At 34.8% G+C, this 14,593-nt stretch overlaps 1 protein-coding gene across 1 annotated transcript; it reads left to right on the top strand.

The window, feature by feature from the left end:
* The first annotated feature begins 2,928 nt into the window (after positions 1-2,928).
* LOC129431428 (specifically androgen-regulated gene protein) lies at positions 2,929-13,300 on the top strand. The gene is made up of 4 exons (XM_055189333.2): positions 2,929-3,066; positions 8,524-8,710; positions 10,627-10,813; positions 10,926-13,300. The coding sequence occupies exons 1-4, from the start codon at positions 2,999-3,001 to the stop codon at positions 12,443-12,445; spliced, it is 1,962 nt and encodes a 653-aa protein (XP_055045308.2). The 5' UTR covers positions 2,929-2,998; the 3' UTR covers positions 12,446-13,300.
* The last annotated feature ends 1,293 nt before the right edge of the window (positions 13,301-14,593 follow it).

Below are 14,593 nucleotides of genomic sequence, written 5' to 3'. Positions count from 1 at the left end.
TGTTCATGGCCCTAAATGAGAAAAAGTGACAAAATTTCTGGAAGAAAACTGTAACTTAAGTAGTATTTCATATAGATTGTAAATAGAAATGATAGCTCACTTTTACCATCTGTGTCTGTAAAAGTCTTTTTCAGTACTCAAAATAGTGAGGAGAAGCATTTTTACCCCCATTTCAGGATAGTAAAACACCAACATAACAACAAACACTAAAAATATATATTTCATTTAGGTCTATACAATTGCTTTGGAGCAAAACAAAATGCGGGTCAAATTGACCCGCGAACCTCAAAATCGTTACAAAATTATTTTGGTACACTTCAAAACATATCAGCATGTCCAGACTTTGCATGCATGTTTATGGCCATAAATGAGAAAAAGTCACAAAATTTCAAGAATAAAATCACAGGTTAACTGGTTTATCCGACAGCTTAAAAATCAAAACGGGTCAAATTGACCTGGAACATATTATGAATCAATACTGTAGGCGCATGCACCATTTACCAAAATGTTTCATATTGAACGTGTCTGCAGTTTAGTGTTTGTTATTAATATAGACAAAAACTTAATGTATACATAAAAATACAGGTGAGAAAAGTAATATGCACAGCAAACTAGAAACTTCAGAGATATTTAGTTTGGCCTGAAAATGTGATTTTTTTTCTTTCCTCTGTTCTCCTCTAGATGTCTCTGTTGGGTAATTAGACTTTAAAGGAAAACTACAATCCTTATTCATGATAAATGTGTTCAGTATTGCAAACTGTAAAGTTTACTGATTTTAATGACTGGGCTTGTAATTTATTTTGTTCATTTTATTTTGACAATAATTTTTTATTTAATCCCTGATAATAAAACTGTTGTTGTTTCTGCAACTAACGGCAGGATTAAGACATAATTGGTTAATGTGGATTATACAAAGCTAATTAAGGTTAATCTCTAGGTAAGAAACAGCCAATGGTTCTTCATGCCATGCTGATGCGATCAGTGCCAAATAACATAAAAGATTCATGAGCATTGAGGACTACAGACAGTACACAGATCATAAACGGACAGTGGTACAGTATGTCCTGTACTCAAACAACCAGTAGTAAACACAGGATTATCTCGTGTGCAGTCTGTGGTTTATTATTCACATGAATATAATTTGATATGGAAGTAAGATTTATTTGCCGTTTATTTTTCCTTCATCATTGTGTTTGTATTATTTTCTAAGGTTTTATTTGATCTCGCCTTTTCATCTGGAGTTAAAATGAGAGGGAGGTCACTTTACAAATTATTCATTGTTCAAAGAAACGAAATAATAAAGCTAACACAGCCACATGATTAGCACATAAATGATGCAAGATTTTTCATTTCTTTCTTTAAAGCACCGACTGATTCACACTGATTGAAGAATACAAGTTTTTATCATCTTTTTTTTCAGATCAGTGTTCTTTACAGCACCAGTATACTTTATAATATATATTTTATATATTATTATTATTATTATTAATAATAATAATATTGTTTTATACAGAACTAAAGAATGAAAAGGTTTTATATTGATTCCATTGGTGCCAATATGTTATGCTTTTGGATATAGAGCTTCCAATGGGATCATATTTTTATAAGATGAAACTTCACGGGGCAGTTTCCCAGACAGGGTTTAGATGAATCCAGGACTAGGCCTTAGTTATTTTAGGACATTTAAGTCGTTTTAGAAAGTGTTTTTACTGATGTGCATTTTGAGACCAGCTCAAAGCAACATGCATTTTAGTCTGGATATAGGCCCTATCTGGGAAACCGCTCCTAAATATGTGGGAAATGATCCCATATCTAGGCCTATATCATCTGATTATACACCCAGAACTCAACCCAGACAGGTTTACAATGACTACATACCATAAAATTAGTAACCGTCAAAGTCAATGAATGACCAAGAGGAATGTCACAATTTTAAACAACCACTGATAAATGTCAACACCACTGAACAAGGATTAAAAGTCTATCTACCGCATTCATTTTTAATATATGCTCACCCTATATGATTCACACTAGGTGTGACTGTATTTATTTGTTGGTTATTATTTATTGTTTCTGATGCTTGGTGAGGTAACCTCTTTTAAATCTCTTTGTTTTGTAACAAAGACAATAAAGCTATATACTGTATATGTACATATAGGCTTATATATAGGCTATCATTAAAAGGCATTATATTTGAGTTTTGTCCTGTGTGTTAATGCCATGAAAAAAAATACTGCATTTATTCCAATAAAATACTTCACTACTAAAATATATTGATATGAAGTATAACTTCTTAAACTTACAGTTGTAGTTGGGGTTTATGTAATCTGGCATGAAAGCAAATAATTTCTGGTATGAAAGCAAATAATTTCTTGCATGAAAGCACACTGTAAAAAAAAGTATGTAGCATGAAGTAAAAACAACTTGGTTTTGCAAGTCAATTCAACCCACCATTTTGAATTTTGACCATTGATAAGTTGATATAACTTATAAAAACAAATTAAAATAGTTTATTTTAACTTATTTTTATGTTACTTTAACTTAACAAATTATGTTGATTTTATTTTTTTGTTCAGGACAAAACCTGAATTAATAGATTTACACGTTTTAAATATATACACATTATAGCCTACACAGCTTTTTGCCATTTTTTTTTTGTAAAATATTATATTTTACATTTCTGTCACCTTTAGTGAGCCTAGTAATAGTGATGATTACATTATTGCGTGAAGAGTTTAAAAAACAATTAAATACATCGTAAAGAGTTATTTAAAAACAAAAGAATGATACTCAAACTTAAAATAAACAGTATAACTGCATCATGTTTTTTTTTTCAAACAGCTGTTGTATGCATACTATTTATAAAAAGTTCGCCTGTTAAGTGTGTAGGTCACTACAGCGTAAGCAGTATGCGTTTGACGCCAGACGCGTTCAGCCAATCAGCTGCAGTTGTGTGTAGAAGGCGGGCGTTGATTGGCTGAGAGGTCTGAGGGGTTGAATGTCCTCAAACACTCGCAGTTTCCTCGCACAGGTGAGCAGGCAGGAGTCTCGTGCGTGTTTCCACAGGTAAAACTTTATATGTTTGAATTAAGCTTTTATAGTGAAGTAATGTTTGATATTTATTAATAATTAAATGGGTTAAACGTCGTAATGAAGCTGGAAAGATTGGCATATTTGAATTATTAATTATTTAACGTCCAAAACGTTTATAGCATTTATAGTCTTATTTAATATTTATTTTTACGTATATAAATTATTATAATGGCTAAAGTAACAAACCCCTGTTCTAGAAGCTGGACGTGTTCAACAGTAGACATTTGTTTGAGCTATCATTATCTGATGTAGTTAGAATTGACTGTTTTTATTTGTGTTACTGCATTGGTTTAATCTTATGTCATGTAAACATATAAATTCAACTACTGAATTTACTATAGTAAACACTATGGTACTTTGCAGTAAGTTTAGATAAACAATGCAGCTGTGCATTCATATTGACTGTTGCATGACTCTGTGAAAGTTTCTTTTTCCAGTTGGGCCACACAGTACTTCGGTAGTCTTGTGTCATTTCAAAACACAATAATAGAAATTTGAATCATTGTGTGACTCTTAAGCTGTTAAGCTTTAAAAAAACAAAATCATACAATAAAGTAGCCGATGATGTTGACACACTGTTTCTGAATCCGCCTGTGGGTGTTGGCCAAACACATTAGCTATTATTCTTTGAATTATTATCAATAAATAATGACAACTGACTTCCAGGTTATTGCTTCAGAGAACTTGGGATGTAGTGAACACATTGTATATTTATGATGTTCTTAGACGTTTTATGAAGCGTTACAGCCTCTTCATATTATACTTGCATTATATTGATAAAATCTGCAAAAACATTCTTATAGTTTACTTGTCATTCCACTGAAATGAATCTAGGTGCAACTCTTCCTGTTCATGCGTTTAATAATGTACATATGTTGTAGTAACAAGATTTAATGACCACACAACACCGGCTTGATTATTTTCTAGAAATGCACAAAGATTTAGTATTGAGTATACAAACCTTTTAAAATCAAGTTTAGTATATTAATGTATCAAGGTTTGTGTTATTAAATAAGTGAGTGTGTAACTTTAGACTCTCTGGTCTTCTGATGATTGATCAAAAGGAGTACGGCTGTGCATTTTTATTTTAATTTTTGATTCAAACTATTGCAAAAACAAGATAATCGAGGTAAAACAATTATTAGGCGATTTAAATATTAATTGCGTGTTGCTGGAACAATGTGTTTGTAAGGCACCACTGCTTTGACACTTGTATCCTATGCAACACTTACTTAAAGGGACACTCCACTTTTTTTTGAAAATATACTCATTTTCCAGCTCACCTAGTGTTAAACATTTGATTCTTACTGTTTTGGATTCCACTCAGCTGATGTCCGGGTCTGGCGCTAGCACTTTTAGCATAGCTTAGCATAATCCATTGAATCTGATTAGACCATTAGCATTGCGGTCAAAAATAACCAAAGAGTTTCGATATTTTCCTATTTTAAACTTGACTCTTCTGTAGTTACATCGTGTACTAAGACCGACGGAAAATTAAAAGTTGCGATTTTCTAGGCAGATATAGCGATGGGCGATTTCGAAGCACACTTCACGAGGCTTCGAAACATTTACAAATCGTTTGTTTCGAATCATTGTTTCAGAGCTTGTTTCAAACTGGCAAAAGTCACGTGATTTTAGCAAACGAGGCTTCATTATGTCCGTTTCGAAGCGTTTCAAAAATCCAACGATTCACCACTAGGGGGAGTTGATCACAAATGACCAGTGTAGGTGAACTCGGGTCAGTTTTATTATAAAAGTTCATAAAACATTCATACTTCTGACTAATAACACTACCATTTTGTCTGCTTTTTGTTTATAGACAGATTTAATAACAAAAATGGGCATAATTAAAAAGAGAGTTTGTTTTAATGATTTGTTTGCCCTAAATAAAACTAAAAACACAGAGTACACTTTTAATTGTCTTAATTAAATAATGTATTTTTATTAAAAACAAAGTTTAAGAAAAATCATGCTATTACTTTGTAAAAATTGTAAAATGTTTTGACAGATCTTGTTGCTTTTACACAATTTTGACCAGCAGGTATCGCCAGCGTGTGTGGTGTTTTGAACGCTTTAAAAAACTGAATTCATTTGCGAAGCAATTGATTCGAAGCTTCAAAAAGCTTAGTTTCTCCCATCACTAGGCAGATATGGCTAGGAACTATACTCTCAAACTGGTGTAATAATCAAGGACTTTGCTGATCTAACATGGTTGCAACAAGCGTAGTGATATTGCGCAGTCCCCTGAAAATAGTCCCCTGCTATTAAAATTAACCAAGGGGACTATTTTCGGGCAGTGCGTAATATCACTACGCCTGCTGCAGCCATGTTATGGAGCAAAGTCCTTGATTATTAAGCCAGAATGAGAGTATAGTTTCTAGCCATAACTGCATAGAAAATCGCAACTTTTAATTTTGCGTCTGTCTTGGTACACGATGTAACTACAAAAGAGTCAAATTTTAAATAGTCTTTAGAAACTCTTTGGTTATTTTTAAGTGCGATGCTAATGGTCTAATCAGATTCAATGGATTGTGCTAAGCTATGCTAAAAGTGTTAGCGCCAGACCCGGAGATCAGCTGAATGGATTCCAAAATGGCAAAAATCAAATGTCCAACTCTAGGGGAGCTAGAAAATGAGCATTTTTTTTTTTTTAAGTGGAATGACCTTTTAATAAAAAAGTTAAATAAATGCATGTTTTGAAAGTCACTAAGTAATCGTGTTAAATAACCATGATTATGTTTTTTACCAAAATAACCGTGATTATGATTTTTGCCCATAATCGAACAGCCCACAGTGGTGAGATAGTAATAAATCTTTGTATATAAATGACGTGCAGTTTAGTTTTATTCAAACACAAGTCTGCTTCCTTTCTCTGTGTTGTGTACTTTACAGGTGGACTTGGACTGTGTGTGTGTTTGTTGTCTGTAAATGATTGGCCAGAGTCAAAGACAGGGCACAGCGCAAATATCTCACATTTCTTATCTTTCGTTAAGTGAAGCATACAACTTTGCATAGTACCTATTCTCAGAATCCCAAACTCCCTGTAAAGAGATGATTGTCAGATAACACTTATTTGTGATGTTGAATTTTGTTTACGATGGCCGTACAATTACAAACAAAAGGCGGTTATACGCTACCAACTACAGATCCAATTCACAAATTGTCCTCCATGCATCTTCATTTATTCAATACTAAGATTCAAACCTAAAAAGTAGCATTACATCATTCATAAATAAGTCATGAATATATGAATGAATTCAGTCATTTTAAATTGTTCACTTGTTAGGATCTAGATTTTACTTTTACTTTTCAATGTTCTATATTAAGCCGTCACTCCCTCATATAAGACAATATACACGTTTGTTCTTTCTTTATGCAAACAATAGTGCGTGTGGGTTGTTCATGGGTAAACCCAGACATACGTGGTTGAACCTGAATACTTCAAGTCATTGGAAAGGTTCATTTACCGCAGTTGTGCCATAAATACCTGTCATGTTGGTATCGGATTTCGCTTGTTTGCAGTCCATTCATTGTCAAAGTAACTCAGCGCAAAACTGAAACAAACTGTACACACTTCCTAAACTGAAAGGCAGTGGGATTTTTTGTATTTACATGGACAATACAGTGGATTTGAGCAGGAATACCTGTTTTTTTTAAGGTGTTGGTTGTAGTCCGTGTTTCTATCAGAGGTGTGGATGCTCACAATTACCTCACCTCATCCAGTCAAAGCCGTCTGAAATATGCTGAACAACTTGAAAATCGTTGCATGTTAGATACTAAGAAAAGCTGCTATTCACGCTTCTTCTTGAGTCACCGCTGCGTTGGTACCAAATGTATACGTATTTATACATAAATGGCACATATAAGGACTTCTTTTGTACATTTGTTTCTGACAGTGTATCTACAAAGATAGCCGTGCATTATTGCTTCTGTCTTTATTTTGACAGGTGTACTTAATACAGCATGTCATATAGACAGAAGTCATATTTTAAGCTATTTATTTATGAATACAGTACATTTTGTATGAAAGGCCTGATGCATGATGGGATTGCCTTCTCTACAAAGGACAATTTGACTAAAAGTAGTTATCTTTGAAGGATGCATGGCATAACTTTTGGACTGGCTTTTGCGCGGATGCACGCACATCATGCCTACAATGCTGCTTATGTATGCAGCTCATGAGATGGTATGAGATGTGACGCAGTATAAACGTGTTTGTGCAGTTTGCTGAAGTTTTTTGAGGAATAATATTTGTTGAAATCTCTGCGATGTGTGCACATGTCATTCTCTCTGGGCGTTGGCTTTAAACTGTCTCTGCTGGATTGTGTGTTAAATTATGTGTGCTTTGTTTTGATTCGCTCAGCTGTACAGGTGAGTCGAATACGCTGTTAAACACCAGCTATCTAGTATTTTTAGTTTTCCAGCCAAGTAATGAGAGAGACCAAAAATAGCTTACGAGAAAGACCTTTGAGAGGATAGGATTAACCTTTGAGGATGTGACCCTGCATGGGCTCACCAGAGATGCAGATAGGATCATAGGAGATTTCTATGGACTTGGTCTTACAGTAAATGTTTTAGTCTTAATGCTGAAGACAGCAAGCGTTAGAAATCGATGTGTTTGATCTAAAGTCTTGTACACCTTTTTTTTTATTATTAGAGAACATATGAACATCATTACAGAAAACAGGCATCAAAAATAGAAACTTCCAAAGTTGCATAACAAAAAAAATAATAATAGATATAAAAGTAAAACAGAAGACATTCACAAGACGCCAAATACAGATTCATAGACATTAACAATACATGTACCTTTCACATTTTTTACAAGTTTGAGAGACTTCATTAAAAGAGTGATTTCTTTTAAGAAAACCAGGTGTAAAGGATGTGATTTGTGATCTACATTTATGAATTTGCCATACAAAATGAAGAAATTTACCAAATTGTAAATGTTTTTATTATCATTCTCAAAGTAACAAATAATAACTTTCATATTAAATGTTATGACTGTTCATTGTAGTTGATAAGACAGAAAAACATTCATTCCAGAATGCCTGTACATTTTGGCAATCAAAAAATAAATGACATAAAGACTCCTCGGTAAAACCTTGTACATCTGTAGATATATAATCTATGTCAGCAGAGACGTTTCTTTACAAACAATACTATGACTCTACTACGGTACTACAGACAGTATGGTGTAATAATGTAAAGTTACGTGCTTGTTTAACCCATCACTGTATGACATGTAAGGAATGCCTTGAAATCTTTTCAGCTAATAAATCTAAAAAAAGTGTTGGTACATTTCGGTATTCATTTAACCGAATGGTAATATTTTTCACTCACTAGACTTGCATTTAAAGATGTGGCATTAAGAAAAGTGTAACAAAGACCTGTCCTTCATCAGTTTGTCATCATCTTGCTTTACTTCAGATTGAACATCACTTTTCCATCATCACAAGAGGATCTTAATCCGACTGAAATATTTAAATACCACTCTTTCTTCAAATGTGCGATGCCAAAAAGTGACAGCTGGCCAGGGGTCATTTCAAAGGAACCCATGTCTGGTATGGACAGTGCAGGAAGCTGTGATAGCATGATCAGCATCAACTCTACTTTTGTGAGTATCAGACCAGCTCTCTCAAAAAACTGTAATAAAAAAATGTAAAATGAAGTTAACATTTAATTTTGATCACAGTTCCGCATCGTTAATTTTTTTTTGCGTTTATAACTTGAACTCTGTGCTGAGGAACAAGGAAACATGATGTTTGCCTAGATATGTTTGCTATCTTAGAAACTCAAAAATCTCAAAGACTGTAGAAAGGAACTATTGTCAAGATGCGAGTAATGTGACCCTGGACCACAAAACTAGACATAAGTGTCGATTCTTTAAAATTAGGACAGTATTTGGCCAAGATGCATTAAAAAAACTGGAATCTGACGCTGCAAAAAAATTTTGTGAAAATCGCCTTTAACTCTTTCCCAGCCATTGACGAGTTATCTCGAAATGTTTTCTCATCAATTAAGAGAAAATGTGTTGGTAAGGACTTCATTTGAACAACTTTAACTTATTCCCCACCAGCCTTTAAGAGAAAACAATTAAGAGAAAACATTTGCATGAAAAAAAACGTGTTCTTGATAAGTTTTTATTTTAATCTGTAATACCGCGATTATCCACTAGATCAGTGGTTTTCAAACTGGGGGGCCGCAAGATGGTGCCAGGGGGGCCCCAGTTTTATGACATTTTATGAAATACATTAATTTATCATGAATTCTGTGTAATTAAACCTAAAAAAATAATGCTACTAACCAAAAGCACTACTTGGGGGGCCGCAAAGGAATGCACCCTACACAAGGGACGCTGAAAAGGTTTGAAAACCACTGCACTAGATTATCCACTTATTACCCAATTTAAAAAAAACTGAAACAAAAAAATATTTACAAATTTTAAACTCTATGTATGTTTTTATAATCGTTCTGAATCTGATCTCTAACAACATTCCTTTACAAAAATGCAATTATTTCAGCTTTTCGCTACAAAATATATTTTTTAAGAAAAATACCCATATTTAGGAAAAATATAGATAGTTTGTTTAAAAGCAGACTGACTGTTTTTCATTTGATATATATGTATGTTTATATATTTTTGGAAGAAAACATTTCTGGAAGGCATTGTGTGAAACTTTCCTGAAAATCACAAAAAATGTTGTCGTGCAACTTAAAAAAAAAGGCTGGCGGGGACTAAGTTAAAGTTGTTCAAATGAAGTCCTTACCAACACATATAACTAATGATAAATGCATTTTTTATATATTTGCATAGGAAATTTACAAAATATCTTCATGGAACATGACCATTACTTTATATCCTAATGATTTTTGGCATAAAAAAACATACAATGTATTGTTGACTGTTTCTACACATATACCAGTGCTACACTGTAAGAAAATTCAGCATTTGTCAAATCAACATATATTTTATGTTACTTAACAAATTAAGTTACACAATTTCACTTTGTTATTATAAATAATGTCAACTTATCCCAGGCCAAATTTGAATAGTAGGTGAATTGACTTGCAAAACCAAGTAGGGCTGCAAAACGATTAATCGCGACTAATCGTTTGCAGAATATTTTGTTTTGTTTGCATAGTATTATAATTATTATGTATATATAAATACACACACATGCATGTATAATTTTAAGAAAAAAATCTATTTATATATTAAGTATTTATAATTATATATAATATAAATTATATATAAATCTAAAATGTATACACATGTAAATATTTCTTAGATGTATAATTGCAGCTGTCACTATTTATATATACACAATGAATCGTTTTGCATCCCTAAATCCAAGTTGTTTTAACTTCATGCTGCATTTTTTACAATGTGGTTTTGTGGTCCAGGGTCACATATGTTTGTTTTGTAACTCCCATATTTGCAAAAGTTTGTTTTTTAAATAAGTGAATAGCATTTGCACAATCTGAGGGATTTTAGCAGTTTTGTAAGGGTCTTTACTCTTTATACGGTAGAGCGACGACAGCCTAGAGCATCTCTCGGCAGAGGAGAAAGCATGTCTTATGTTTCTGGAGGAGACCATTGACTCTTTAGATGTGGAGGATGACAGCGGACTGTCTAATGATGAGCCCGACCGCCCCTCTTACATCACAGCAGGAAAAATGACTCAGCACCCATCCATCCACCACAACAAACTGGAGGGTAAGAAATAACATCTTGAAAACATACAAAAAAAGACTAGCTTTAGATTGAGGTTTTTTTTTTGTCTAAGCATCTCTTTGTGAAGTAATATTGACTTTTTGTTTTCTTTTAGCCCATGGGGACCCAAATAAAGTCTTGGGAAAAGATCACAGACCATCTCAGAGGTACCTTGTGCCGACTCCATTACTCGTTGCCACTGGAAATGCCAAAATGGATACTAGACCTGGTGAATTATCTCCAAAAGCGAAACCTGCAGTGTTCATTGATTCACCTGATGGGCTCAGATCAACCCCTGACCATCACCAAACAGCGCTGGCAGCTTTACAAAGAGCAGGATCTTCGAAAGTAGCACCTGCTAAACCGAGTATTGAACCTTCAAGGGAGGAAGCTGACCTGCCACCTTCTTTCATACCAGAACCTCCAACAAGAGCTCGCAAATCAGAGTCTAAACACAGTCCACCGAAGAGTTTAGATACCAAGAATCACAAGGGCGTTACTCCAGAGATGCTGTTGGGTTGGATTCCTCCACCTTCAGACTTCATGGATGAACCAGAAAAGAAGAGAGACCCTCAACATTCACAGATGAATCTTTCTGTTGTTGATGGACCACCAGAATGGACTCCTGAAATCCCAAAAATAAAACGACACTCTTATGGTGGATCTGTCAAGCCAGAGGTGATCAAACCACAGAGTATTGAAAAGTCAAGAGCATCATTGTCTAAAAATGACATTGAAAACTTGCGGCAGAAGGCCTTGATGAAGAAAACACCTCTGACGCCGGTGATGATTGCGCAACATTCTGCAGCGGACTATCCAAGGACACCTTCGCCATCCTCCGAGCATCCTCCAAGTGAACCCAAAATCCCACCGCCTGTGGCACCCAAACAAAAACTCCCTTCTAATATTATCCTCAAAAGTCACAAAGAAAGCGGAGCTGCAAATCCTCTACTCTCACCGACCGATCGCACCCTGATGGATCAACAGAAGGTTCATAAGGAGGCTTTGAGAAAACTAGGCCTGTTGAAAAGTGATGAGGTCGATTCAAGGCCCGTCTCTACTGCTCAGTCGCCATCATTCAAATCCAAAGATCTGAGTCCAGTGTCCCCTCGTAGTCCACCTGTGTACCCAACATCTCCTACTGTGGAGCCTCTGCAGGACCGATCCAGAAGCTCCACATTAGGGGATATCCACCTACGAACAGACTCGACAAAACACAGAGACATGTTGGAAACCGCTTTACAGAAGCCGCCGGCACGACCCTACGAGATCAAATCGGCATCCTTGGGCAGAACAGGCGTGGGTCTTAACAGCGTTGTCGTGGGACCCAGAACCCAGGCTTCGAACTCAGACGTGACCAATGTCGAGTTATCACCTGGACAGTTACGAAAAAGCCGAGCTCGACCTCACTCCAGTGGAAGTGTGAAGGATGTCGATATTGACCATTTAGCTAATAAATCCACCAAATCGCTCCACGCTGCTTCAGCTCTGCCCACACAGCCAGCCGGTGATGCCCAAAAGATGCCGCGGTTCAATGGGATAAGTGTGGTAATTTCTCCGCACGGAAAGAATGGAGAGAACCGGCGTGAAGCTTTGAAGAAACTGGGATTATTGAAGGATGGTAATAGTCACTAAGTTTGTTTTTCTGGGAACTGAAATGGGTTCAGAATCTGTCGGGGATGAGAATTGACTCTCTTATATGAACATTGAAAGGATGCCAGACCTTAAAAAGACCTGCTAAAGTTCAGTTTTATTTTCATCATTATTGCACTTTTGGTTTTGTCTTTAGGGTCGATTTGCATCATATGAACATATGCACTTTGTTGTAAATTGTTTTGCATTACAACGTTATCGTTTAAAGGTCGTTATCGCTTTATTTTGATTAAAAAGGTTAATGTAGTTTGTAATATTTACAGCTTAAAGCTAAAATCTTTAATGTGCGGGCATGTTTCAGACCGTTTGTGTTGTGTAAAATCTCTGCTGTATATATTTCTTGTTAAATGGTGCTGCTTATGTCGATGTAAAATTTGAAATAAATACTTGTTATTTGTGTTTATGAACATTCAGTTCATAAATTAAGTAGAAGTAATGAATTAAATTCTTTATTGTTTTTAAGACTTTATATTATTTATAAGGGATTCTACTCATGTAAAAATTTTGATTAATCGGTCGTGTTCAAAGAAATCAAAAGTGTTCAAAGAAAAAGGAAAAGTTAATCTGACTAACCAGCCTGAACTCACAGGAATTCATATTTTACGAGTTCGTATTAATTTTTTATGAATCGTACATTCAGGGACAAAAACAAATTGTACAAAAGCGCATGAATGTGGTCGTACGAATTCGCCAACTCGTAAAATATGCACGAATTTCCATGAGACTGTTTTGGACTACCAGATTCAAAGAAATGTGTAAATATGAATATACTGTATTGTAATGGCTATAAAAGAAAGTAAAAACAAGATCTTGAAGGGTCACTGTGTGAAATGTGAACATTTTGAGTGGGTGTTTAACTTTCTTGTGTCTCTGACGTACAAATTCCGGTTCATGTTTTTCTTGACAACACATTTGTGATGAGGTGACATTCTGCAAATTCCTTTCATAACATCAGATGTTTTGTCAAAGGAGACGCTGAGAAACTTGTCCGACCTGCTCTCGTGCACCAGGGCTTTGAGATCTGAAGGTTTCTCATCGGGGCTTCTTTGTTATCCAGCATCGAGACAGACAGACCGATTAGCTTTTCATTCGATTTTACTTTTGGGATCGACTGAAAGAATATCATTTGAACAGGTGCAGAGATTGTCTTCTGTCTACGTTGCTTAATATAAAAGAACGTACAACAACACAGACTGAATAGACAAACATGGCGTACAATACAGTAGACACAATAACAATACAAACATTACAAAAGAACAGAGACAGAAGGTTGAAGTAATCAAAAATCAAAATGAAGACTTTTGAAAGTTATATCGCTTGGTTGAATTCGATTGATTTACTCTCGAGTGATGATGCATTCCTGAACAGAAGAAAGTATTTTAAACACTCTGAAGTATTTGTTGTTGCTTATTTTTTATACTTTCAAGTTGTATTTTAAAAGTAAACTTTGGTGTCAGGACAGATCAATGTTTCTTTTTCTGGTGAACCCAGGTGAAAAAGCAGTACACATGAAGTACATAATGTGCTTGATTTTCGCACACGAATTTTGTACTGAAATTCTTCTTTAGTATCTCTTAAGATAATCTTAATCTCCGGCCTGTCTTTTTGATCTTCTATCTAAACATCAGTCTGGATGAACTTTAAGATCTGCTAATCATTACTTAAAAATAGCAAGGACACATCTGACCCAAAAACAATTGAACAGTTTGCATAAACATATTGGCTACACAATTGAAAACATTTGTTCTCAATAGCCTTTAATAGGTGACAATTTTTGCATGTGAGTTTTGTGATGCAAGTTTTTATTACTCTTTTATTATGTTTATATACGTCGAAATGGTTTATGATAAAATAGTTCACGAAATACTCGCAAGACACTAACTTAACATTAAACTCTGATTAATGTAAAATTACAGAAAATCTGTATTTTTTTCTATCAATTGTGCTCGTTATTTTACGGTATTTCTCCGGCACCCCATTTTACATTTTTTTACAGATTTTTTTTATAGTGCATGAGATTAAAGGTATAGCGGAGGATTTTAGAAAAGAACCGCCTTCTCCACTTTTTTAAAAAAATGCATTTGCACCACACTACTGATTGACAAGGAGGACCAATAGTCTTGATGATCC

The sequence above is a fragment of the Misgurnus anguillicaudatus genome, chromosome 13 (genome assembly GCF_027580225.2).
Source record: "Misgurnus anguillicaudatus chromosome 13, ASM2758022v2, whole genome shotgun sequence".
NCBI classification, from domain to species: domain Eukaryota; kingdom Metazoa; phylum Chordata; class Actinopteri; order Cypriniformes; family Cobitidae; genus Misgurnus; species Misgurnus anguillicaudatus.
Note: the sequence above shows the minus strand (reverse complement) of the source record. Positions and strands in the feature narration are given on the sequence as shown.

Coding starts and splice junctions, on each gene's coding strand:
- LOC129431428 (XM_055189333.2), top strand. CDS start 2,999: ATGTCCTCAAACACTCGCAGTTTCCTCGCACAGGTGAGCAGGCAGGAG. Junction 8,711..10,626: donor TCAGCATCAACTCTACTTTT/GTGAGTATCAGA, acceptor TTTATACGGTAG/AGCGACGACAGCCTAGAGCA. Junction 10,814..10,925: donor CCACCACAACAAACTGGAGG/GTAAGAAATAAC, acceptor GTTTTCTTTTAG/CCCATGGGGACCCAAATAAA.